This window comes from Miscanthus floridulus, chromosome 4, assembly GCF_019320115.1.
Source record: "Miscanthus floridulus cultivar M001 chromosome 4, ASM1932011v1, whole genome shotgun sequence".
Classification (NCBI taxonomy): domain Eukaryota; kingdom Viridiplantae; phylum Streptophyta; class Magnoliopsida; order Poales; family Poaceae; genus Miscanthus; species Miscanthus floridulus.
In genome coordinates, this window is record NC_089583.1 from 11425664 (window position 1) to 11450742 (window position 25079).

General features: G+C 45.7%; 1 protein-coding gene and 4 non-coding genes across 5 annotated transcripts; 1 reads left to right on the forward strand and 4 right to left on the reverse strand.

The window, feature by feature from the left end:
* The first annotated feature begins 457 nt into the window (after positions 1 to 457).
* On the forward strand, positions 458 to 596 carry LOC136553105 (small nucleolar RNA Z247). Its single transcript, XR_010783013.1, has one exon. It is a non-coding gene; the product is annotated as a small nucleolar RNA Z247 (small nucleolar RNA).
* Positions 597 to 6917: 6321 nt separating this feature from the next.
* On the reverse strand, positions 6918 to 12367 carry LOC136549419 (eukaryotic translation initiation factor 3 subunit I-like). The gene is made up of 8 exons (XM_066540670.1): positions 11815 to 12367; positions 11577 to 11704; positions 10920 to 11039; positions 10758 to 10847; positions 10214 to 10300; positions 10016 to 10095; positions 9038 to 9138; positions 6918 to 7109 (listed from the first exon to the last, which is right to left on the reverse strand). The coding sequence occupies exons 1-7, from the start codon at positions 12212 to 12214 to the stop codon at positions 9063 to 9065; spliced, it is 981 nt and encodes a 326-aa protein (XP_066396767.1). The 5' UTR covers positions 12215 to 12367; the 3' UTR covers positions 6918 to 7109; positions 9038 to 9062.
* On the reverse strand, positions 9254 to 9333 carry LOC136553089 (small nucleolar RNA U54). Its single transcript, XR_010782996.1, has one exon. It is a non-coding gene; the product is annotated as a small nucleolar RNA U54 (small nucleolar RNA).
* On the reverse strand, positions 9420 to 9500 carry LOC136553088 (small nucleolar RNA U54). Its single transcript, XR_010782995.1, has one exon. It is a non-coding gene; the product is annotated as a small nucleolar RNA U54 (small nucleolar RNA).
* Positions 9817 to 9899, reverse strand: LOC136553090 (small nucleolar RNA U54). The gene has a single exon (XR_010782997.1). It is a non-coding gene; the product is annotated as a small nucleolar RNA U54 (small nucleolar RNA).
* Positions 12368 to 25079: the final 12712 nt, after the last annotated feature.

Here is a 25079-nt window from a genome sequence, read left to right on the forward strand (position 1 = left end):
TCATTCACCCTTCGGCCCAGCCATCTCTGAGAAGCTCACGAGGGAGAACTTCCTCCTATGGCAGGCACAAATCATGTCTGGCATTAGGGCGGCACAATTTGAAGGTTACCTAGATGGAACCAACACCGCCCCAGCCAAGACCATTGATCTGGTGAAGGATGATAAGACGAAGATCACCGCTAGCAATCCTGAGTATGAAAAGTGGTTCAAGGAGGACCAGCAGCTCCTATCCCACATCAACAACTCCCTGTCGAGGGAGGTTTTGGCGCAAGTGACGACCAAGACCACCTCGGCGGCTATCTAGGCAGCGCTCGGGGACATGTTCTCGGTGCAGTCCCAGGCATGGGTGACCAACTTGCGCATGTAGTTGGCGACCTCCAAGAAGGGCAGCCAGACCGCTGCTACATACTACGCCAAGGTGAAGGCGATCGGTGATGAACTCGCCGCCACCGGGAGGCCAGTACTAGATGAAGAGCTGGTGACATTCATCTTGGCTAGACTCGACTTCGACTACAATCCCCTTGTGTCGTCAGTCCTGGCATGTGCAACGTCTATATCCCTAAGCGATCTGTACGCTCAGCTACTCGCCTATGACACAAGGCTCTAGATGCTCCAGGAGAACTACAACGCCGGGCAGAATTCATCTGTCAATGCTGCTTCACGCGGGCATGGGGGCTTTTGTGGCCATGGTCGCTGTGGTGGTATTGGTTGTGGCCAAGGTGGGCGTGGCAACGCCAACTCTCCTCTGCCTCTGAAGGGAGGTGCACCGGCGTCGTCCAAACTAATCTGCCAAGTGTGCAAGAAGAAAGGACATGAGGCCGATGTGTGCTGGCACCGCTTTGAGGAGGACTTCCAGCCTTATACCAAGTCTGCTAGAGCTGCAACCACCAACTATGGCTATGACACCAATTGGTACGTCGATAGTGGGGCGACTGACCACATCACCGCTGAATTAGAGAAACTGACAGTTAGGGACAAGTACAAGGGTGCTGATCAAGTCCACACTGCAAGCAGCTTAGGTATGCGGATTAGTAATATTGGCCATGCAATTCTACATACCCCAAATAAAAATCTCCATCTACAAAATGTCCTCCATGTTCCAAGTGCCAACAAAAATCTAGTATCAATTCATCGTCTTACTTCAGACAATAATACTTATGTTGAATTTCACCCTCACCATTTTTTCATCAAGGATCGAGCCACAAAGAAAACAATCCATCAAGGCAGGTGTGAGGGTGGTCTCTATCCTTTGAGGCCTTAAGAGGCTAGAGCTCACCATCACAAGCAGGTGTGTGGTGTTAGTCGGCCATCCACATGGATATGGCATAGTCGTCTGGGTCATGCGTCGCTTCTGTCATTGAGAGAGTTATTAGAAACAATTTGCTTCCAAGGTCTACTAGTCATCATGTTTAGTCGGTGTGTGACTCTTGTCAAAAGGCAAAGAGTCATCAATTTCCTTATTCTAGCTCGGAAAATAAAAGTTGTGCTCCCCTCGATTTGATACATTCTGATGTTTGGGGTCCTGCTCCTATATCTGTTGGCAATTACACGTATTATGTTTCCTTTATCGATGATTACAGTAGATATACATGGATCTATCTCCTCAAACACAAGTCTGAAGTCTTTCATGTTTTCAAGAATTTTCAGAGTCATGTTGAGAGAAAATACAACAGAAAAATTATTCACATGCAAACCAATTGGGGAGGTGAGTATGAGAGGTTGAATTCCTTCTTTAACCAACTAGGGATCGCTCATAGAGTTTCTTGTCCTCATACTCATCAGCAGAATGGGAGAGCTGAGCAAAAACACCGGCACATTGTAGAAGTAGGTCTTTCTCTCTTAGCCCAGGCATCAATGCCTCTCAAATTCTGGGATCAAGCTTTTCTTACAGCCACATACCTCATAAACATCCTGCCATCTAGAGTTCTTGATAATCAAACACCAGTTGAGCTCTTGTTGAAAGAGAAACCTCACTACAACTCTCTATGAGTCTTTGGGTGTGCATGCTGGCCTAATTTGAGACCTTACAACACCAAGAAATTATCCTTCCATTCCACAAGATGTGTCTTCCTAGGCTACAGCTCTCTTCACAAGGGCTTCAAGTGCCTTAAGCCAACCACAGGTCATATCTACATATCGTGAGATGTAGTTTTTGATGAAGAGGTCTTTCCATTTGCCTCCATGCATTCTAATGCCGAAGCTCGGCTAAGAAACAAAATCTCCCTCCTTCCTGTCAATATAGCTCCATCTTGCTCTAGGGGTGTAGATTACCATGTGCCTTTTATTACTAATCCCACTGGTTCGAGTGGTCATATTGAAACGCAGGAAAACGATGAAGTGTAGGATGTACATGAAATACCGGACGAACAGGCTACGGATCTGGCTGGCGCATTCGATCCCATCACAAATCCCAGAGGTGATCCTCCGATTCCATCTGCGCCTGTGTTTGAGGTGGTTGGGGCATCTCCTGGCTCGCCGCGTGGGGGGACAGGATCACCGTCGTCGTCGTCTTCCACTGCGCCCTAGATGTCGTCTTCCACTGGATCTTCTATGGCTGCATCCGAATCATCTACGCCAGAATTATCAGCTGCGGAATCTGATGAGGCTGAACCGGAGCAACCTGCAACTCGTCCTCATACACGACTGCAAAGTGGTATTACTGAGCCCAAAGTATACACTGACGAGACTGTTCGATATACAAATATCTATGCAGTAGGTGAACCGACCTCTATTGATGAAGCATTGAAGTCGTCAAAATGGAAAAATGCCATGAAAGAGGAATATGATGCGCTGCAACGCAATGGCACTTGGAGTCTGGTTTCACCGCCTCAAGGGAAGAATCTCATTGACTGTAAGTGGGTGTACAAAATCAAGAGAAGAGCTAATGGACAAATAGATCGTTACAAGGCACGCTTAGTGGCTAAAGGTTTCAAATAGAGGTATGGAATTGACTATGAGGATACATTTAGTCCAGTAGTCAAAATTGCAACTATGAGATTAGTATTGTCATTAGCAGTGGCAAGAGGATGGTGCCTTAGGCAGCTAGATGTTCAGAACGCGTTCCTTCATGGTGTTCTGGAAGAGGAGGTTTATATGAGACAACCACCTGGGTTTGAAAGTGACAAGTTTCCATCGTTTGTTTGCAGACTCAAGAAAGCCATTTATGGTCTTAAACAAGCTCCAAGAGCTTGGTACTCTCGACTAAGTACAAAGCTTGTTGACCTTGGTTTTGTTCCTTCGAAGTCAGATGCATCTCTCTTCATTTACAGGAAAGGTAGTGTGGAGATATATATGTTGATATATGTTGATGACATTATTGTTACTAGTTCCTCTCAAGATGCTGTGAATGTGTTGCTGAAAGCTCTGAGAGAAGACTTTGCACTGAAGGATCTCGATGACTTGCATTACTTTCTGGGCATTGAAGTAGAAAAGAAACCAAGTGGTGATCTGCTCTTGACTCAGAGAAAGTATGCTAGGGTTATTTTGACTAGGATGGGCATGTCAAAGTGCAAGCCTGTTTCTACTCCTATGTCATCAACAGAGAAAGTGTCATGGTATGATGGTGATCCACTCAGGCCTGAGGATTGTACCAGGTACAGAAGCATAGTCAGAGCACTGCAATATGTCACTCTTACTCGCCCGAATTTGGCATTTGCTGTTAACAAAGTATGTCAATATTTACACTCACCAACTACAGCACATTGGACGGTAGTTAAAAGAATTGTTAGATATCTAAAGTTCTCAGAGAATGTTGGCTTGCTGATTTGCAAGTCGTCTCCATTGATGGTGAGCGTGTTTTCAGATGCAGATTGGGCGGGCTGTAGAGATGACCGAAGATCCATAGGAGGCTTTGCTGTGTTTCTTGGATCAAATGTTATCTCATGGAGTGCTAGGAAGCAACCCACGATGTCAAGGTCCAGCACAGAAGCCGAATACAAATCTATGGCCAATGCTACAGTCGAGATGATATGGGTGGAGCAGTTGCTTGGTGAGCTTGGAGTAAAATTGAAGTCTAGACCTCGCCTCTGGTGTGATAATTTAGGAGCTACGTATTTGTCTGCGAATCTAGTGTTTCATGCCAGAGCTAAACATATAGAAATTGACTTTCATTTTGTCCGAGAGAGGATTGCAAGAAAACAACTAGAGGTGAGGTTTATACCAACAGAAGATCAAGTTGCAGATGGCTTTACCAAGGCTCTGCCGCAAAGGAAATTTGAAGAATTCAAGAACAATCTAAATCTTGTAGAGAAGACAAGCATAGATTGAGCGGGGCTGTTAAGATATGTAGCAATCTTTGTAAACGTGACACACAAGTATAACACGTCAATAAACGTGGTTGTGTGCATGTCAATCTTATGTTCGGTGGAGATAGGATTAGTTTGTTAGATCCATATCTAGTTCAACCGAATTCCTTGTATCCGTGATGAGCCAAGATAGGCAATCACATTTGCCATATTACTTTACAGCCTTCACCATGTCCTTGCCATCCTTCATCACCTCCAGCACCATGCCATCACGACCTCTAACCTAACTACAAGCGCGAGGAAGAATGCCTTTGGCGACCAAGTACTCGACATAGTGTTCTTCAAAATAGTATGTGCCACAAGCAAAGTCGGTCTGCAAACCACAGATTCAAGTCAAGAAAAAACGCATCTTTCACCAGATTACAACAAGTCAACACAAACTTACATGCTCAAATAGTGGACACTTGTAGAACCTCTTCCCCTTGCTACCGGTCTTCTGCGAAACGCGACCGATAAGCACGGTTCTGCACTTGGAGCAAGGTACCAATGGCAATAATCCTGATGGGTCTCTGTACGGGTCAACCGACAAAGGGGCCGAGTGCGGCGCTTCGAATGGCGTGGAATGTGAGCTTGATGCCATGCCAGTAGCCCTAACCTAAGGGATCTAGGGTTCGTGCAAAGGGGGAAAGAACACGGGGAGAGAGAATGAGGAAGAGGAGAATGGTGAAGGGACGACAGGAGGAAGACGACCTGGGTCGCCTTTACCTGGTCCAACTAGACCATGAACGTGAGTCAGGATAGCATGGGCAAAATCGTCCACTCACTATGCTTTCTCTCTCCTGATCTCTAGAAATAAATATTTTAATCAATGCGGTGTCCACTGGCAAACAACCAGGAATTTGTAATGGTGCTCAACAAATTCTTCGTTTGGCGGTGTGTGCCAACCAAATAGACATTTTCATGATGTCCCACCGCAAAATTTGCCTTATTTATTTCGGAGCAAGAGTGGCCACCTACAGGAAGTTTAGCGAGGAGAGAGGCCTAGCTTTTGTTTGGTGTATTGTGCTTTGCCTTTGTCATTAAAGGCAAAGCATAAAAGAAATGATGCATGCGTCATCCACCGACTCCAAGTATATATACACGGGCATTTGTCGTGTCAAAATTGCTGGCGCCCGGACGTCCAATTAGATATTGATCCGTCGGACGGTACCACGGACCGAACCGATTCGTTTCCCGGTGCGCGCTAGCACTTCGCGCCCCCGCTCGTGCCTACTTTTCACGCGCCCACCCGGGAGCCTGCGCCCGTGGGGACCGCTGGTGCCCATTTCCGCTGCCACGCACATCCGGTGTGCAACACCCAATCTACTTTTAAAACATTCAGATGCAACACTTGCAACATACGTCTGAAGACAGATGAAACACTTGAAGCATACATCTAAAACACTTGCGAAAAACACTTGAAAACCGCTGTTAACATACGCAACATGCAGATAAAATATTTGCAACATATGTGTGAAACATATGCAACATCGAGATAAACACACTTGCAACATACATCCGAAAAAATAGATAAAACATTGGGGACAGACGCTTGCAACATACGTGTACAACTATTGCAACATCTCGATCTACTTTTGCAACATCCGTATGAAACACTTATAACATATAATATATCTCTAAAACAACTGAAATATTTGAATTCTACACTTGCAAGATGCATCGTATCCCGGTGCGACCTCCTCCACCGTTTGCATCAGGGCGCCAGCACGCCGCAACCGTAGCAGGAGGCAAAGTTGGAGGGCTTCCACGCGAGGGCCTAGCGCTTCTCCTTGCGCCGGTGGCACCTGTCGGCATCGCCGGGCGAGGCGAGCACGCAAAACAGGAGCAGCAGGGTGGCGCGCGGAGCAGGAGCAGCGGAGCAGGTGCATGGAAGAGGAGCAGGAGTAGCAGGTCGACACGGCAAAGCAGGAGCCGAGGCGCCCGTGGTGCGGGGGTGGAAAACGCCAAGGCGCATGCGGCCGATGCGAATGGGAAATGATTCTGATGGGGAATAAAGAAGACAAACGATTCTAATGGGGAATAAAGAAGACAACCGAACTTTTTTGATATCAAACATCCCATCAAAGGAGGCATCCGGGATAGTCGGGACCGTGGCTCACGGCAACAGGGCGTATGGACGATCAGACACACTGACCCCACCATTTCTGTTTTCATATTTGAATTTACCCACCTGATTTCGAGTCTTCAAACAATGCACATGTTTATGACCAATTTTCGTCAATGGTAGATGATGTCTTTGTCGCAATGAAGATTTAAAATTAACTTCTATCAATCTAAGGCAGGCACCAGAGTCCAGCAGGACATCTGGCGAGCGGTTGAGTTCTCAGCACTATCCAAATAGGCTAAAGCCACAAGAGGAGCACGAGTGTTCCGTCTAGGAAGGAAGGAGCGAACTCTAGACATCACAGTCAAGGTGCTCACGAACTTGATCGTCCAGTCACGAAATGGATGGGGGATGTAGTAGGTATAGCCAATTCAGTAATATACAGCCTCATATGTAGAGAGAACAAAAAAACACGGATTGTGAAATGTGTACACTAACGTATTGGAAGATTTTGACGAACAGAGAATACAAACCGAAGCAAAATTGGAAACCATGGAGCGAGAATGACAACTCAGTTCAAAGGATCTTTTCATTGCCAAGTGTGTACAAATTCCTCAAGCAGAACAAAAAGCTGCTTCTCCAGAGCAACTTCGTCTAACAAGCAACACTGCCACTACCAGGATCTGAGCCTACTCTGCATGCGTCATGGCCAACCAGCAGCATCTGAATCAAGAAATTGAACCAGTTGGGCCTCAAACAGCCTGAAAACGAATTACAGGATCAAGGTTAAAGCAAACACGACCTAAAAACCAGTGCAACAGGGTTGAATCTCAATGCATGAAATGGAATTCTTAGGATTGATATAATTGATATTTCAGTGTTGTCATTTGTTAGAACAGACCAGAGATGCAGCTGACGTGTGTATAATAACCACACTTACCTAAAAACAGCCAAACCACAAGGTTTGATTGCAAGAAACAATATGCTATATATATTTATTTATTTACTAATGCTGGGAAAGAGTATTTTGATAAATTGTTCAATGGTGAGAACGAGAACACCATCGTTCAGCTGGACGAGTCGTTTGATGACACTAACAAGCGCTTTGTGCGGAGGATTCAAGAATCGAAGGTCAGAGAAGCCTTGAAAAGGATAAAAGGGGACAAAGCGATGGACCTTGATGGTATCCTAATCAAGGTGTGGAGATGTCTCAAGGATATAGCTATAGTATGGCTAACCAAGATGTTCAACAGTATCTTTCGATCCACCAAGATGCCTGAGTGGAGAAGAAGCATATTGGTACCAATCTACAAGAACAAAGAAGATATCCAAAGTTGTACTAATTATCGGGGAATTAAATTGATGAGCCACACTATGAAGTTATGGGAGAGTCATCGAGCAGCGCCTGCGAGGAACGACACAGATATCAACAAACCAATTTGGTTTTGACTTAGAGAAGGCTTATGACAAGATGCCAAGAAATGTTATGTGGTCTTTGGACAAACATAAAGTCCCATCAAAGTACGTGACCCTCATCAAGAACATGTACAACAATGTTGTGACTAGTGTCCGAACAAACGATGGTAACACACAGATTACTTCCCGATTAAAATTGGACTTCATCAAGGGTCAGACTTAAGCCCATATCTCTTTGCCTTGATAATGGATGAGGTTACCAGGAACATACAAGGAGATATCCCTTGGTGTATGTTGTTCGCTGATGATGTAGTGTTAGTGGACGAAAGCCAAGCGGGAGTAAATAGGAAACTAGAGTTACGGCGGCAGACCCTTGAGTCTAAAGGTTTTAGATTGAGCAAAACTAAAACCGAATACATGAGATGCGACTTTGGCGGAGTTATAGAGGAGGAGGAAGATGTGGGTTTGGAAGGTCAAGTAGTGACTAAGAAGGATACCTTTCAGTATCTAGGATCGATGCTACGGCGAGATGGAGATATTGATGCGGATGTTAGCCATAGAATCAAAGCAGGGTGGATCAAGTGGCGACAAGCTTCTGGCATTCTCTGTGACAAGAGGATACCACAAAAGCTAAAATGCAAGTTCTATAGAACGGCGATTAGACCGGCTATGTTGTATGTAGCAGAATGTTGGCCTACAAAGATTCGACATGTTCAACAACTGAGTGTTGCAGAAATACGTATGTTGCGATGGATTTGCGGTCACACAAGAATGGACCGAGTTCGGAACGATGATATACGTGATCGCCTAGAGGTAGCACCAATTGAAGAAAAGCTTGTCCAACATCGGTTGAGGTGGTTTGGCCATGTCCAAAGGAGACCTCCAGAGGAACCAGTGCATTGTGGAGTCCTAAGCCAAGCTAATAATATGAGGAGGGGTAGAGGAAGACCGAAATTAACATGGAGGAGGCAATAAAAAGATATTTGAAAGCTTGGGATATACCTAGAGATCTATGTTTGAATATGAGTACTTGAAAAGCAGCTATTGAAGTGCTTGAACCGTGACTTAGGGCTCTTGGTGGGTTTCAACTCTAGCCTATCCTAACTTGCTTAGGACTGAAAGGCTATGCTGCTGTTGTTGTACTAATGCTGGGAAAGAAAATTTCTCTACTGCCAATTATCTAAACCATTACATTCAACAGTACACATAAGTAGCAAGCTATAACAAAATTGACAAACCAATCTTCACGAATAGCTGGCAGCTGAAGTATTACCTCGGATTAGTCTGGTGTTTTTTATCTACATTTTGATGCTGAAGTAGTCAGAATCAAAATGATGCAGCCTTACATATCCATCTTCACCACCACTTGAAAAACTAACAAGATTAAAGAAACAACATGGCCAGAATTAGAAAAGAAACTTTTTACTAAAAAAACTTCAGAACATAAAAGAAAAAGTATCTACAATGCGTGTTGATAAGGTACAACGGTAGCTCTCATGGATAATATTTTTTTCAACAGCAACAATCAGAATAGCGTATATAACCATGCCTGGTTGAAATCATTGAGCTATCAAATCCCAAAGATGCATAGAATAATAAAAAAAGAAACATTTTTAAAGGCCATATAAATGGTAAAGCTACTGTGGGCAGAATGTAGCTCTCATAGTAAAAATGTTCATCAAACTGAGGTCAGCATAGCGTATATTGCCAATGTAATTGGCTACAATCACTGAGCTACATATGAAGTATGGCTGAAGGAGATATTCAGCCAAATACAAGGTAAAAATAAATAGCTTCAGAAATCAGTGAAAACCAGATATGTCGTAGACATGTAAAAGATAAATTATGTTTACAGACAAAAGAATTGTCAATATAGAGGTCTAAAATACTTAAGCAGACTAAGTTAAAGAAAAGTGAGATAAAATGGCAAATCAAGACTGATTGTTACATTGCCACACAAATGGGCTAGAAAGAGTTTTTTCAGAGAAAGTAAACTTGCAAAAGGTAAATCAATGAAAGCCTAATGAAAATACACATAGCAACAAAAAATCCTGCTCTCAGAAAGCTGATGGCATCCTTGTGTGGATCAGAATAGCGTATATTACCATGATTTACCATGGCTGAATCATTGAGCATATACGGTAAAAAACACCAAATATGGGCATAACCTTAGACAATGAGAAGTGGCCAATTGGTGATACTAACAACAATTACTAAAAAAGACAAGCACTGTCAGATCAAAACATATTACCTCCGCCCATCAGGATTAAATGCCAAAGCATTAATTGGCCCAAAATGTCCTTTAACACCACCAATTTCCTCTTGCAAAATCTAAAAGATAGCAAGTTTTAATCAGAACAGTTCAAATATTGTAAGCATACAGAGTTAGCAATGAAGTAACACAAAAGGAGTAATATCTTGATACTTTGTACACTGGAAAATAAATTACCTTATGATAGAATTTAGCCTCGAATTTACCAGCACGGCGGTCTGTCATAGTCACATTCATTGCATCCTGACCACCTCCTAGAACCACCTAAAAACAGAAACGACAATCTTAGGAAAATGGAACACAGATGATGATACTAATGGGCTCAGCATCATATGTAGACCATAACCACAATGCATTTACCTATGGCTCAAAAAAATCAAACATGATAAATATTGTTCTAGTGTAAATACAAAAAAGCACAACAGCTAACACAATGCATAAGCCATAGGTTAAAGGATTAAACATGATAAAATACTTCTCTCCTAGTGTACACAGCAAAAGATGCAATTTCTGACAGCAAAGTTAAATATATACAAAATCATGACCTATGATTACATAAGAATGCACTAAATCAGACAAAGAGCCACTTTGCAACACCAGCTATATAACCATCCACTATACGAACTATGAAACCCAACTGTCAACCAAATTAGATCGGCAGTTCACACAACCTGGCCTTTATAAAAGACATGTATAAATAAGTTTGTGAAGAGGAACATACCGTATCATGAGTGGGAGAGATGTCAACAGCATTAACAGGTCTCTCTGTGACATACGTCTTGATCAGGGTTAGCGTTCTTGTATCCCATAGCTATGCATGGAAAATTGAATGTCAGGGAAACCATAATTATCTTTATGACAGTCAACCTGAACAAATTCTAACCTTCGCAGATTTATCCAAGGAGCCAGTAATGAAATGTGACCAATCTAAGGACTTCGACAACGATGTAATGGTCTTCTGATGTCCAGATTCTTTATCAGACTCTCTCAGCAGTTGTCCAGTCTACATACAATTCAAAGAGCATCCCATGAGTGATGTGGAAAAAGTTTCCATTGTTATGGAGAAACAAATAACATTTTTAACGGTGCAGAAAAAGGCAGAGAAAGAGCAGCATGGATATATAAAAGCACAGCAGGTTTCATTTTGAATCCCACACCCCCTTTCGGTTTCCTTATTCCCCCCTTGTGGGTAAATGCTGCATTAAATAAATTATCATGCCTTGTTGGATAGACTAGAGTAACACAGGAAGCAGTAATCAGAAAGGATGCGTCCAGTTCTTGTTGTCATAGTTCACTAAGCTGATAAAAGTAAAGTGAAATTTGGAATTATAAACTTCTAAGAATACAACTAGACATAATAACAATCTAAACTGCTATCATGACTGATCAGGAGGAAAAAAAACATTGCCTATTATCACCACCATATGCCCATAGCCCCATACCAACAAGCAATTGATGGGGGGCATTCTTAGGGCTAAACACCCAAATTATAGTGGCCCTCAGTACTATTTGCAGGCACATAAAAGCATGCCATCCTAACCTCTGAGTCCCAGATGCGAATGGTGGCATCCTCCCCAGCAGTGATGATGGTTCTGTTCAGCGGCCCCCAAACGGCCCTGTTGATCCTTCCCTTGATGCCGGTGATGACGAGTGCAGACTCCTCCGTCTCTGCATACACACACAGGGGACCTCAAGGTCAAGGGTGCTGGTTTGCCATTCAAACAAAAACAACAGAGGAGGCATAAACGAAGCGTTGTTGAGAAGGCAAAAGCACTAACGGTCGTCGATGTCCTCGGCGATGTGCTTGACCTGGACGGTGGGGACGTGGTCCATGAAGTTGTCGGTGGTGACGACGGCGAGCGCGTCCCCGATGGCGAACTCGACGGACCTGGCGGGCGCGTCGAAGCGGAAGCTGAAGAGCTCCTTCCCCGTGCTGACCTCCCAGAGCTTGGCGGTCTGGTCGGCGGATCCGGTGATGAGGCGCGCCGAGTCGCGGGACACGTCGCAGGTCCAGACGGCGCCGTTGTGGCCCCGGTAGGTGCCAAGGCGGTCGCCGTTGTCGGCGTACCAGACCGTAGGGGTGTGGTCCTTGGCGCAGGAGAAGAGCAGGTCCCCGTCGCGGTTGTAGCGCAGGAACGTGAGTGGGCGCTCGTGGCCCTTCATCAGGATCGGCCTCATCGCGCCGCGCTGCTGCTGGTGGTGCTCGCCGCCGCGCCGCAAGAGGAGTAGGAGTGTAGGACGCAAGGGAAGGAGGAGGACTGGAAGAGACGACGGTGGCTTGATTTGGGTTTGGATGCGTCGGCGGCGGAGAGGAAGATGGAAACCCTAGCGCGTCCTGTTATAGGACTCCTCCGCCTTGCCCTTAACAGTGAAAGAAAGAACACGGGCGTCCATGTTCCCTCCTGGCCCAGTACGAGGTGCTTTCCTGGCCCAGCAATCCATCCGGGCCGGGCCGGGCCGCGCGCGATTTGATCCATCCTCTTCCGGGCCTTTTGCCATCGGTGAAGCATCCACGTACTGTTGGTTATAGTTAGGCTACAGAAATAAAATTAGAGATGAATAGGTGAGTATCTAATGGGCTATTTAAATAGCTGCTGCTGCTGTAGTGTCAGCGGTAAAAAGAACGACCCTTCTCGGAAGATATTTGTATTTGTATAAACAGAGTTCTCCTGCTGCCGCACAATGTTTAAATTAAAATACAAACTTATAACTCTTAGAAACTTGCAAGTCATATCCTGGTAGGGTATGTTTAGTATATCTTATAAGCTGTTTATATGATCAAAATAAGTTAAAATCAACTGCCAAAATGTGTGCTTCCTATTCTGGATGTGCTTATTCTTCATGTAAGTTGGTCCGCGATGCGTGGTTAGAGTGTGTGTACTCTTGCGACTTGATCTTTTTGCGCTAGTGGATCTCGCAACACGAACTCCCGCGATTAGTGGGATTGAATTGTATCGGTCGAGAGGATGACACAGGTTTAAGTTGACTAACCGATGAGGTGTCCTCGTAGAACCCTTACTATTTGTATTACCTTTGCCTTACCAGAGTCATTGAGCCACTGAATATAGTATGGACGTGGATGCATCCGTGTAGTCAAGCCAAGCTTCTTGACCAAATCAAAACTCGCCAAATTGTTGTTAGTTTCCCATGTCAATGATGAAACCTGCATATCGATTTTTAATGATGAAGAAAATTTGAAACAAATTATGTCACTCCAAGAATCAAACAATTTGACTCTCCGGCGATGTCATCCCTCTGAGCTTAGTGTGGAGCGATTGGGACTTTGTGTACTAGGACGAGAAGACTCCTTCGTTGGTTAGAAGCTCTGTAGATGATGACACCAAGGTGACCAAAAGAGCCAGACCGTGGTGGTAAGTAGGTATGAAAACAGACGAGATATATCTCGTACCATCCCGCATCGTTTCAACACTTGATCCTCGTTTCAACACTTGATCCGCTTGAATTCGTATTTTTGGATGATTCTGAAATTGGTACGAAATATGTTATGCCAAATTCGAAAACGGTTTAGGTCTTATCCTGTTTTCTACTTTTCTGGTTTTTAGTCGGGATATCGCGTTTTTGAAAAACGGTATATGTCGGGTTCATAAACCTGGGGTCCCTCATAGACCTGCTTCCTAGCAAAAGCTCGGCCCAGCAGACGACTTTACGAACGACACGCAACTCCTGGGCCGACCCAAAAACCTAACGACAGGCCAGAAGGGCGACCCAATCTCCGACCGGAAGACCTAACCAAGGAGGAACGACGCCCGCTTCCGACTCTGGCCAGCCTCTCCGACCGAAAGGCCTCGCCAACAACGCTTTTAACTCTGACCCACCTCTTCGACCGGGGATACACTGAACCTCTGCTTACAGCTCTTCTTCGACTGGCGCAGTCGGAGCCGACTGGGACCAACCGACCGGGGACATCCGCTCGGTGAGGACCAGGAAATGGGCAGAGCAAGTAAAGCAAAACGCTCAAGTCAACCGCAAAACCAAGGACCGTACCCTGTATACCTGCAGAACAGTACCAATAGGACATGTCAGAAGGATGCCCTACAACCTTCCAGGCATGTTCGAACCCAAGCAGTGTTGTGGGCATCGACGATTTGCCCTATAGTGTTGTAGGCGCCCATAATTCCCATACCAGGCAAACATGGTAACCCCCCCACATGCCTTTGGGCATCGACAGTGTTGTGGGCGCCATCATTTGCCATACATGGTGAATACAGTAAAACCTCCCACATGCGTCTGACATAAACAGTGTTATGGGCACCTACCATCATCTTGTACCCGACGGCGTGAGCAACAAGACTTAGTAGCATATGTACTCTCTCACTCTCTCTCTCTCTCTAACTTGTAAAGGTCATCCCCTTCATCTATAAAAGGGGATGCGCTCTCTCCCAACAAAGGGATCAACCAGACGATAACTGAAACATGCTCCAATGATCCGAACGACCGAGGATTCCAACGAACAACAGACATTCGAACACTTAGCATATAGCGGAGCTCCTGTCACTCTCAGCCCTTCAGACCAGGGTCCAACCAGACCTCTAGCATCCCCATCTTACCCCCATTCATTTGTAACCCCACAGCAAACTTTGAGCACATGGGCTCAGGAATAAAGTCACCGACCGACTCAAACTGGACGTAGGGCACGTTGCCTAAACCAGTATAAACCCTATGTCATTGAGAGCTAGACCACATCCGATCACAACGTACGGCAAAACTATAAATATTTACGTGTTGGTCACTTTCTGCACCGATAGTTGGCGCTGTTCGTGGGGAAGACGTCGTACGTTCACGCTTTTGGTCATTGGATGGCCCACTTTTCTACCACCTTCGCCATGGCAGGCTCAAGCGATACGACTCGCTTTGGCTCACTAGAGTTTCCCGCACTCTCACCTATTGGGATGTGGGTTCCACCCGTCTTCGAGCCATCCTAGGCCTTCCTCTTCGGAAGCCTGGACTTTGTCGCCGACCGGCTCGGCGTACTACACCTCCGCAAGGAGGCACTTGTTCCGACACCCATCGAAGGAAGCGCGTCCTCTGTCGGCTCTGGGACTCCCAGCGACTTCAATGGCTAGGCACTTGCGCTTCGTTCCGAGCATATGCTCTGCTCAATCCCCTCTTTTCATGACCTCCTAGATGACGACGTTGAGAGCGACGGCTCTAGCATCGACGATGTCATGGCACCTAGCCACCCTCTGTCCTAGGAGTGCACTATGAAGACACCCTAGGACAGCCACCGGTGGTAGTGGAGTCTCTTTAGACCCACACCCCTCCGGACCCTCGTGTGGATGCCCTCGCATGTGTCTAGGTGCATGGCAAGGAGCTACGACAAAGGTGGCAGAACCAGCCGCCACCTGTGTTGGCACGCTCGGTGCACCATAATGCGCTCCGTGCGCATAACCCGGTGAGCGGTGCCCGAGGTCATGCCCGCTAGGTCTAGTGCAACATCAAGGACGGGGGGAATGATCCCCCAGAGTTCACTTGGGCTGGCCAGAACATTGCTGTGGCGGCGATGCTCCTACGCGGCCTTCCCGAGCTGGACAACCCCCAAGAACAGGCGATCCACCAAAACCTCCGGGCCCTGGTGGAAATCACCGCCGTTCAATAGGCGGAAACCTACATGTCGCGCCACCGACTCACAGCCTCTCTCCCCACTAGGGGAGCGAGGACGCACCAGATGCATCACTCCATCCGCTCGCCACTATAGTCGCTAGGCGTGGAACAGGAGGGCGTAGCTCCGCCACAGCCTGACCCGAAACCCGCTCCACACCGACCACCTGTGCGCGAATGCCTCGGGCCAAACCAAGACACTTGTAACAGCATTAGCAACTGGCGTTGGGCCCGGCATGATGATGACATCCATCGGGCGGTAGTGAGAGCAGACGACATGGGCTCTGACCAGACCATCGAGGAGATCGGGGAGATGCACCCTAGGCGTGGTAACCGACCAGACGACCGGAGCCCCAACCCAGATGGCTCGGGACCACAGGCCTTTGGCCAAAGCATCTAGAGAGAGCTATTCCCACAGCGCTTCTGACCTCCTACCAACTTCGCCAAGTATACCAGGGAGACGAACCCTAGAATATGGCTCGAAAACTTTCGGCTCGCCTACCGAGCCGGAGGAGTGGATGATGATCACTTCATTATTTAGTACCTCCCCATCTGTGTGGGGGAACATGTTCGAGCGTGGCTCGAATTCCTCCTGCACGACAACATCCGCGACTGGGCGGATCTCAAGAGGATCTTCGTCGGGAACTTCTAGGGGACATATGTCCACCCTAGGAACTCCTAGGACCTCAAGAGCTGCTAGTAGGAGCCCAACGAGTCCCTGCGGGATTACATCCACCGGTTCTCGAAGCGGTGCAACTCCCATCCTTATGTCATTGATGCAGACGTCATCAGCGTATTCCTCTCTAGGATGACCTGTGAGTCCCCGATTCACAAGCTTGGCTGCCTAAAGTCACAAACCACCCATGACCTGCTCGACGTCGCCATGAACCATGCCTCCGGTGAGGAGGCGGTCTTCAACAGAGTCCAGGACAAGGGCAAGGCCAAGCGCAAGGACCAAGATGAGGGCCCCTCCATGCAGAGGGGTAAGAAGAACAAGAAGGATCGACGCTGACTAGCCAACTCCATGCTGGTCATCGCAGTTGATCACGTGGGCAAGCAGCCCCAGCAGGGCCTGCCTGACCATTTCGGCAAGCTCATGGATAGCCCCTACACCAACCATGCTTACCCCATCAAACACCTCTACAAGAACTACGAGCTCCTCAAGCGCTTCCTGCAATAGGTCGACGGGCTGAAAGAAGGAAAGGACAAGGAGATAGCAGCCAAGAAAGGAGACACGGTGGGCAAGGATGGGGATGACTTCTCTGACCCCAAGGAAAGCATCATGATCTTCGGGGGATCCGATGCCGTCTACTCCAAGCGCCAGCACAAAGTGCACTACCGAGAGGCATGTGTTGCCGAAACAGCCGTCCTCTCCTTCCTCTGCTGGTCAGAATCTCCAATCACTTTTGATCAGAGGTACCATCCATCCCATGTCGCCAGACCAGGATGCTACCCGCTCATCGTCGACCCCATCGTTCACAAGAAGCAGCTCACCAAGGTGCTGATGGACAGAGGTAGAGGCCTCAACATCCTCTACATCGACACCCTCGACGCCATGCGCATCCCCTAGTCAGAATTCTGACCGGCGAGCTCTCCCTTCCACGATGTGATCCTAGGAGTGCAAACGTACCCGCTCGGGCAGATCGACCTACCCGTCACGTTTGGTGACTGAGCCAACTTTTGCTCGGAGGTGCTTACCTTCGAGGTGGTGGACTTCCTGGGGTCTTACCACGCCATCTTGGGGCGGCCATGCTACACCAAGTTCATGGCGGTCCCCAACTACACCTACCTAAAACTAAAGATCCTAGGACCAAACAGTGTCATCACTGTAGGTAGCACCTTCTCGCATGCCTTCACATGTGACTACGAGCATTACAAGCCCACCACTGCCGTCATCAACCCTTCTGAGCTCCCATGCCTCAGGGAGTTGCTGGCCCTAGTAGTCCCAGACTGTGACAAGCCAACCCCTTCGACTGCCTTCCGCCCACTCTAGGAAACTAAGACGGTGGGGATCGACCCTATACGGTGACCGAAGTGATCTGACCGGACGCCTACCGACTGAAGGACAACAATGGTGATGTTCTCACCAACACTTGGAACATCGAACAATTATGTCGTTTCTTCCCTTAAAAATTTGGTCCTACCATTTTTTTCATTCAACGTTTGCTCCTACAGAGCACCCCGGCCCGAACACTTTCGCCCTAGGTCGCTTGGGGGCTCCACGAAGGTGCAGTACCACCTCTCTTCTTGTTTACTATCATATGGTAAATACATTTTCACCCCAAATGAAAGGGTAGTCCGTTCCTTTAATTATCTTACGTAAACTTTGCTTCAACATTTCCGACCGATCACACCCCGCCTCTACCTACGGTTACGAGCAACTAAGCCTCACAGACTATGCCTGGGCTCTTAAGGTTGCAGCCTATAGGACGAATGGGCAGGTGCAAAAAAGAAAGAATAAAAAAACAAGCTATGCTAAAGGTAAAATAAGGAACAGACGAGACAAGCTTCCCTGAACGAAGTAATTCATCACAAAACAAAAATTGATGTATTCGTCAAAATGAACTGTTCACACGAGGGCTCCCTCGTGAACTTGACTTTTACATCTGCTAAACTACTTTTACTCTAATTCCTACTATGGCTACCCGGCAGCATCGGTTGACGGCGCGACTGGCGAAGGTAAGGGTTGCTCACTCTCTGGCTGGACGACACTCGGCTCGGTTGGAGGCAGGACGACATACGCTTCCGACCCGGGCTCCACTCCATCCATAGGCTGGGTGACGACCTCCTGGTGCGCGCCTTCGGCCATGTTCGCATGGCGGGCATCCATCACCCACTGCGTGGAGACTTGCTCGGCCACCAACATTGCGTGTGGCAGCAAGCTTTTCCCGAGCACATGGATGGCCTCCAGGCTCCAGCCGTCGCCGTACCCACTGTCATAGAACCGACTAATTTATAAGAGCACAAGTACAAAAATAATCGCCGAAATGATCAAATTCTCGCACTTGAGCCCATATAAACCCGGTAGTCAACTGAAATCTCGAAGGATTTCAAACCAACTTGCATACAACCAAGATCATAGTAATTCAACATAGCATATCGTACGTTACAACATTTCGCAGACGTTTGCAAATAGATTACATCACCTCAGAGTCATCGTTATTACAAAACAAGTCTTGTAAAGTACGCGGAAGCAAATAGTTTAACTTACACACCCAAGTTCAAATACAAATACTGGTTCACTGATCACAACCCGCAAAAGCATTCAGATAAGAGAAATAGAGATCATGCCCATGATCTAGTCTTCATCACCCGCCGGGTGGAGACAATACTTATAGAATCCCTGATATAGAAGGTCATCTACAACAAGAGGGAATAAACCCAAAGTACAAGAATGTACTCAGCTAGACTTACCCATCGTAAACCAAAACAAATAACACCAAGGATTATGCATAGCTTAATTTAGTGGATCTGGCTGACACTTTCTTTTTGCGAAAAAGCATAAGTAATAATGATCAACTCTTAACCTGAACTAGCAGTGACTTTTAGCCATTAGCCTGTCATCTATATTAGCACCTATACTAAGCAATCATTTGATTAAGATGCAAACATTAATAACCATATCAGGTATAAATCAGGGCAACATTATTATCATTATCCATTTAACCATATCGTTAAATTAATTGAATCTACGTTGCCGCTGCTTAGTCAAGTTCTCGCTATCTGGGAGAGACGGCGATTCGAATCGATTCCTATCTAGCTGGAGGGGTATTCCTAACACAAACCTTGCTTCCCCCGTCAGGGTCACCAACAAGTCACCGTTGGTACAATTCAGAAGTCGCGAGTCCAAATAGTGCCGCAAAATTAGAGAACCACTCTGCCATGAGTGCTCGGTGACTTAACCCGCCCTTGGGCTTACGCCAATGGCTCCCTGCACATCCTTACTTCCATCCAGATTGCGGACCCCTGCTCGTGTCCCCGGCCTGAATCGAGCTACTAGGCTTCACGGTCGGAACAACTTATCCAGCCAGCTAAGTGTTAGGCTGCGTTCAATATGACATAAGGACGTACAGTGTATCGATCCTTAAACAACTCAGACGGAGTCACTATGTCCAAACCTACACAAGACTCCACCCGATCTTAATTCATTATTAACATGGTTCTTTTCCATGATAGCAAATATAGCCAACCGTGATCCACCTCATCCTAAAGCTCACAGATGATAGGAAATCACCTGACTTCTACCGCACTAAGCATGGCTAAGCATTTAACCTGTTCCTGAACTTAAATAGGATTCCAGCGCGATATCTGGATAAGGATGGATATATAATGCAACAATTGGTTCCAACCAATTTCTATACTTAATGCATCATCAACGAATAAAAGATACTCAATGTATTTGTAAAAACATGGGAGGCTTAATATGCTCCGGGGCTTGTCTTTCAGAAAAGAGGAAGGACGGTGGTCAGGGCACTCGGGCAACTCCTCCTCGGCAGCTGCTTCGTCGGCTTCTTGCACCTCGGGCTCCTCCTCCTGGTTGGCTCCCTCGAACTCCAGCAACGTCACTCCCTCCGGCACACCTATTGCATGTATGCGTATGATAAATATCATGGATGCACATGAACGAAGTTAGGGATACTCGGGGAATGCACATGCTCACTGCAGTCTGCATATTCCACTTAAGCTCTATTCAAATCACATTAACTTGCCAAGTTTATACAACCTAATGTATAATTGCTCATCTTTAGTTAAGGACCTAGCACCTGCACCTAAGCATGTTCTCAAGTTAAGCTAGCTCCTAAACAATCAACGAGAACATTGCAATAAGCATACACTCAAGCATTTGTATTTTAGCAAAATGGAGACTATATAGCGGTACAGTAAACTGACCATAACTGGAGATTTAGAAATCCAAATGACATGCAACAAGACAATTTGGAAAGATTATGAAATTTTCTACAATTCATTTTCAGACCTCAAAGCATAATTCAAACCTTTACCAGGCCAAACTCTTTAATCAATAGATATCTGTCTTAACAAGACAGAGAACCGGCAAAGCTGTGATCCAACTTTAAGCGACTGTAACTCCTAAACTACCAGGCCAAATGCCACCAAATTTTGACAGGAGCTAGATACATCAGTTATCTACAACTTTTGTATTCACCACATTCACAACAAACAAAATTGTCATGGGAAACTTTGTAAAGTCCCCAGAACTATCCAGAAGGACATAATGCAAACAAAATAATTATTAACTTATGATGCAAACACATATTTGGACAAAACTAACTTTGCTCACTCATTACACATATCACAAGAGCACCGGAAAGTAATGTGTTCATTACCAAATCATTTCTTTTAATACCCTTCTTAATTTATTTAATTAATTAGGGGAAATGGTAAACATGCATGAAAACTACACCATTAAATCTACAAAAATTACAGTAGGTACTACATGCTCTAAGTAGACCACTATAAAAATTTCACACCATTTGAGCAAGTATAACAGCCTAATAGGTACTACATAATGGCTTAAAATGACATAATTAGGAAACCTCAGAGAAAAGTGTCAAGCAATAGATTTCATATTTTTCCTAGCATCCTTATGGTACTAGGATACTCCCCACAAAATTTCATGGTCATAGGATTCCAAGATAATTTACAAAAATTCACACAAGTATCAATCAATGATAAAAGGAAAATCTATATCTCAAAAACCATACATGCAATGACTCTCAAATTTTTACCAGAGCTTCTACTAAGTAAGAATAGCTTACCCACAAACTTTCATAATTTTTGGAGCACATAAACTCAAGATATAATTTAAACAAGTTTGCATGCATATAAAAACACATTTCAAGTTCCTATTTAATTCATCCAAAATTTCTACTTCAAGTGTTCATGTCATATTTTTCTTAAATACTAGACTTCACTGTGATTCTACCAAAATTAGAATCACTCCATTTGGATCTACCAATTTGGAGATACAAAATTCACAAAATAGCATTCAAAACTATAAATTTAAAGTATCCTACAGCTAAACGATCACTGACGCGTGGGACCCGTGTGTCAGTCGACCCCACTTGTCAGCGACACAGAACAGGGGAGGCGGCTTGCGACGGCGCGACAAAGATGAAGCTCACCGACGGCGGCTCCTCCAGCGACACCGAAGGCACCGACGTGCTCCCCACAACGATGCGCACCTATCTATGCCCTCACCTCCACCTCTACCGAACATGAACACCGATGGCGACGTGCATGGCGGACGGCGGAGGAATTCGGCGACGCTCTGGCAACGTCCGGCCTTGTAGGGCGTGGCTAAGCTCGGTATGAGCTCCTAGGGCATGTGGGGAAACTAAAGGAAGCAAGAAACGAGGACGAGAGGGATCCTAGATACCCCGACCATGGCGACCTTGAACTCCGGCGAGGTCACGCTCATGGCGGTGGCGGCGGAAGTGGCCAATGTGCCCTCACCTCGACTCAATAGGCTTAGCTAAGAGGTGGAGGAGGACACGGCGGAGCTTTGGGCGGGCGTTAGCTGGCTATGGTGTCGCAGCAAGCAGGCGCAAGCTCGGCGGAGCCAATGGCGGCGGCGGCTTGTTCTTTTCTGTGCTACGGTCGTGCGCGAGAGGAAAGAACGACTAAGAGCGAGCGGAGAGGCAACATGCGTCCTCCTCTTCACACCGGCCAGCGCGCAGCGCGGTTAGGGCCAGCCAAGCATGTGGCGGCCATGTGGCGGCAACGGCCTGTAGCCGGTCGGCCACTGTGCCGGCCTGAACTTCATGATTCAGAGCCCAAGATGCCGACTGACAAAGCAAAAACATCGATCCATAACTTCTAAACCGTGCTGATTCAGTTAATGGCTTAGTTGACAAAGTTGGAGTACTAAGTGAGATCTTCCACTTTGCCAATTGGAGCTCAAGCTAATTCGCCTTTGTTTGGGAGCTACAAGGTGAATAAGTTGGGTACATGAAACTGAAATCCAGCCTTTATACTTAGAAAAATTCGAAGTGTCGAATACAACCCCAAAACTAACTTGTGGGACCTTTTTGAGCATGTTGTGCACATTTTCATGACTTGGCTTCTAAACAAAGGTTGTTCCTTATAAAATTTGCTACAACTTTGCTTTAGATTGCTCAGACATACAAACACTCTAAGCTATACTTTTTAAACAGTCAAATAAAAGAGTTTAGGGGTCAAAACAAGTCAAACCACTATTTGAAATCATAATGAGGCAACATGATCAACATGATCAATGTTCCAAATGACATTCTAAGTGCAACTAAGTTACTTAAGAGAATTATTAGCCACACCACATATTGGTCACACAAGAATCAAGCATTGTATGTACTGAAACAAGGAAAAACCAATGAAATGTTACATTTGTTTCATAGTCATGTTTCACATGTTTCATGATCTTGTTGCATAGTACTCACTAGCTATGTTTCACTAAAGTGAGTTGCACTTGGGTGTTACACACTATTCATTTCATAACAACAACACACATGAAATATAACAATATGTTGCAATGTTTCGAAAACATGTTTCATGTGATATAAGCTCATGAATGCATGAATGATGCTCATGTTCATGAAATGCAAGTGCAAATGTGGAAGCCAAACACCTGGGGTGTTATAGCCCTCCCCCCTTATAAAAATCTCGTCCTGAGATTTGACAAGCATACCATTGTTGATAGAAGTCCTTATAACCGTCCCTCAAATAATCTTCTCTTTCCCACGTTGCATCACGTTCACTACCCTGATTACTCCACATGACTTTGTAAAACTTGACCTCCCGACTCTAAGTCACTCGCTCACGAGTGTCAATCACTTGGACCGGCTTTTCTTCAAAGGTCAAATCAGATTTTAACTCGATATCCCCTAGTGGAACTCTCTCTTTAGGGACGCGAAGACATTTCTTCAATTGGGATACATGAAAGACATTGAAGATAGCACTCATCTCAGGAGGTAATTGGATCTTGTACGCTACCTTACCACTTTGTCCAATGATTTCAAATGGACCAACATATCTCAGCGCAAGCTTTCGCTTCACACCAAAGCGTTGGACACTCTTCATAGGTGAGACTTTTAGATAAACGAAGTCTCCAACTTCAAACTCAATAGGTTTTCTACGTCAATCAGCATAACTTTTCTGCCTAGCTTGAGCTGCGGCCATATGGGTTTGGATAGTATGGACTTGTTCTTCGTCTTCTTGAACAAAATCAATTCCATAATACCTCCTTTCACTGGCTTCTACCCAATTCAACGGGGTTCTACACTTTCGGCTATACAAAGCTTCAAACGGCGCCATCTTGATACTCTCTTGATAACTATTATTGTACGAGTATTCAGCTAGGGGCAACCATTTTTCCCAAGAACCCTTAGCCGAGATGACACAAGCTCTCAACATATCTTCTAGGATTTGATTCACTCGTTCAGTTTGTCCATTAGTTTGAGGATGATAGGCAGAACTTCTTACTAACTTAGTTTCTAATAATCCGTGTAAGTGCTCCCAAAAGCGAGCAGTGAACTGTGGTCCTCTATCCGAGATAATAGTATGAGGTATCCCATAAAGTCGGACTATCTGATTAAAATACAACTCCACATAGTCAGTTGGACGAAAATCTATGCGGACAGGAATGAAGTGTGCAGACTTGGTCAGACGGTCTACAATCACCCAAATGGAGTTAAAATTCCTCTGAGTAGTAGGGAGTCCAACTATAAAATCCATACTTATCTCCTCCCATTTCCAACCTAGAATAGAGAGTGGCTGAAGTAAACTAGCTTTCATGTGCACAGCTTTGACTCGACAACAAGTGTCACACCTAGCCACATAAGCGGCTATCTCTTTCTTCATTTTGGTCCACCAAAAGCGAGGCTTTAAATCATGATACATTTTGCTACTTCCAGGATGAATAGATAATTTAGAGGAATGGGCTTCAGATATGATTTGATTTCTAAGTTCTCTATCCTTCGGAACCACCAACCTATCCTTGAACCACAACACGTCATTCTCATCTACGCGAAAATGTGTGGTTTCTTGCTCTTTCATCTTGCACTTGATGTGGAACACACCTGCATCTGTCTTCTGCAGCTCGATAATTCGACTCTGTAGAGTACAACTGATAGTGATGTTGTAAAGGACTGTAGGATGAAGGAGTTTTGACAAATGGACATCACTCTCAATCAATGAGTGGCAATGAGATTTCTTGCTTAAGGCATCCGCTACGACGTTTGCCTTGCCAGGGTGATAGTGCACTTGGAGGTTATAATCCTTGATTAGCTTGAGCCATCTTCTCTGACGCATATTCAACTCTGGTTGAGTGAAGATATACTTAAGACTTTTATGATCAGTGTAGATGTTGCACACATTACCGAGCAAATAATGTCTTCAGGCCTTCAAAGCATGAACAACTACAACGAGT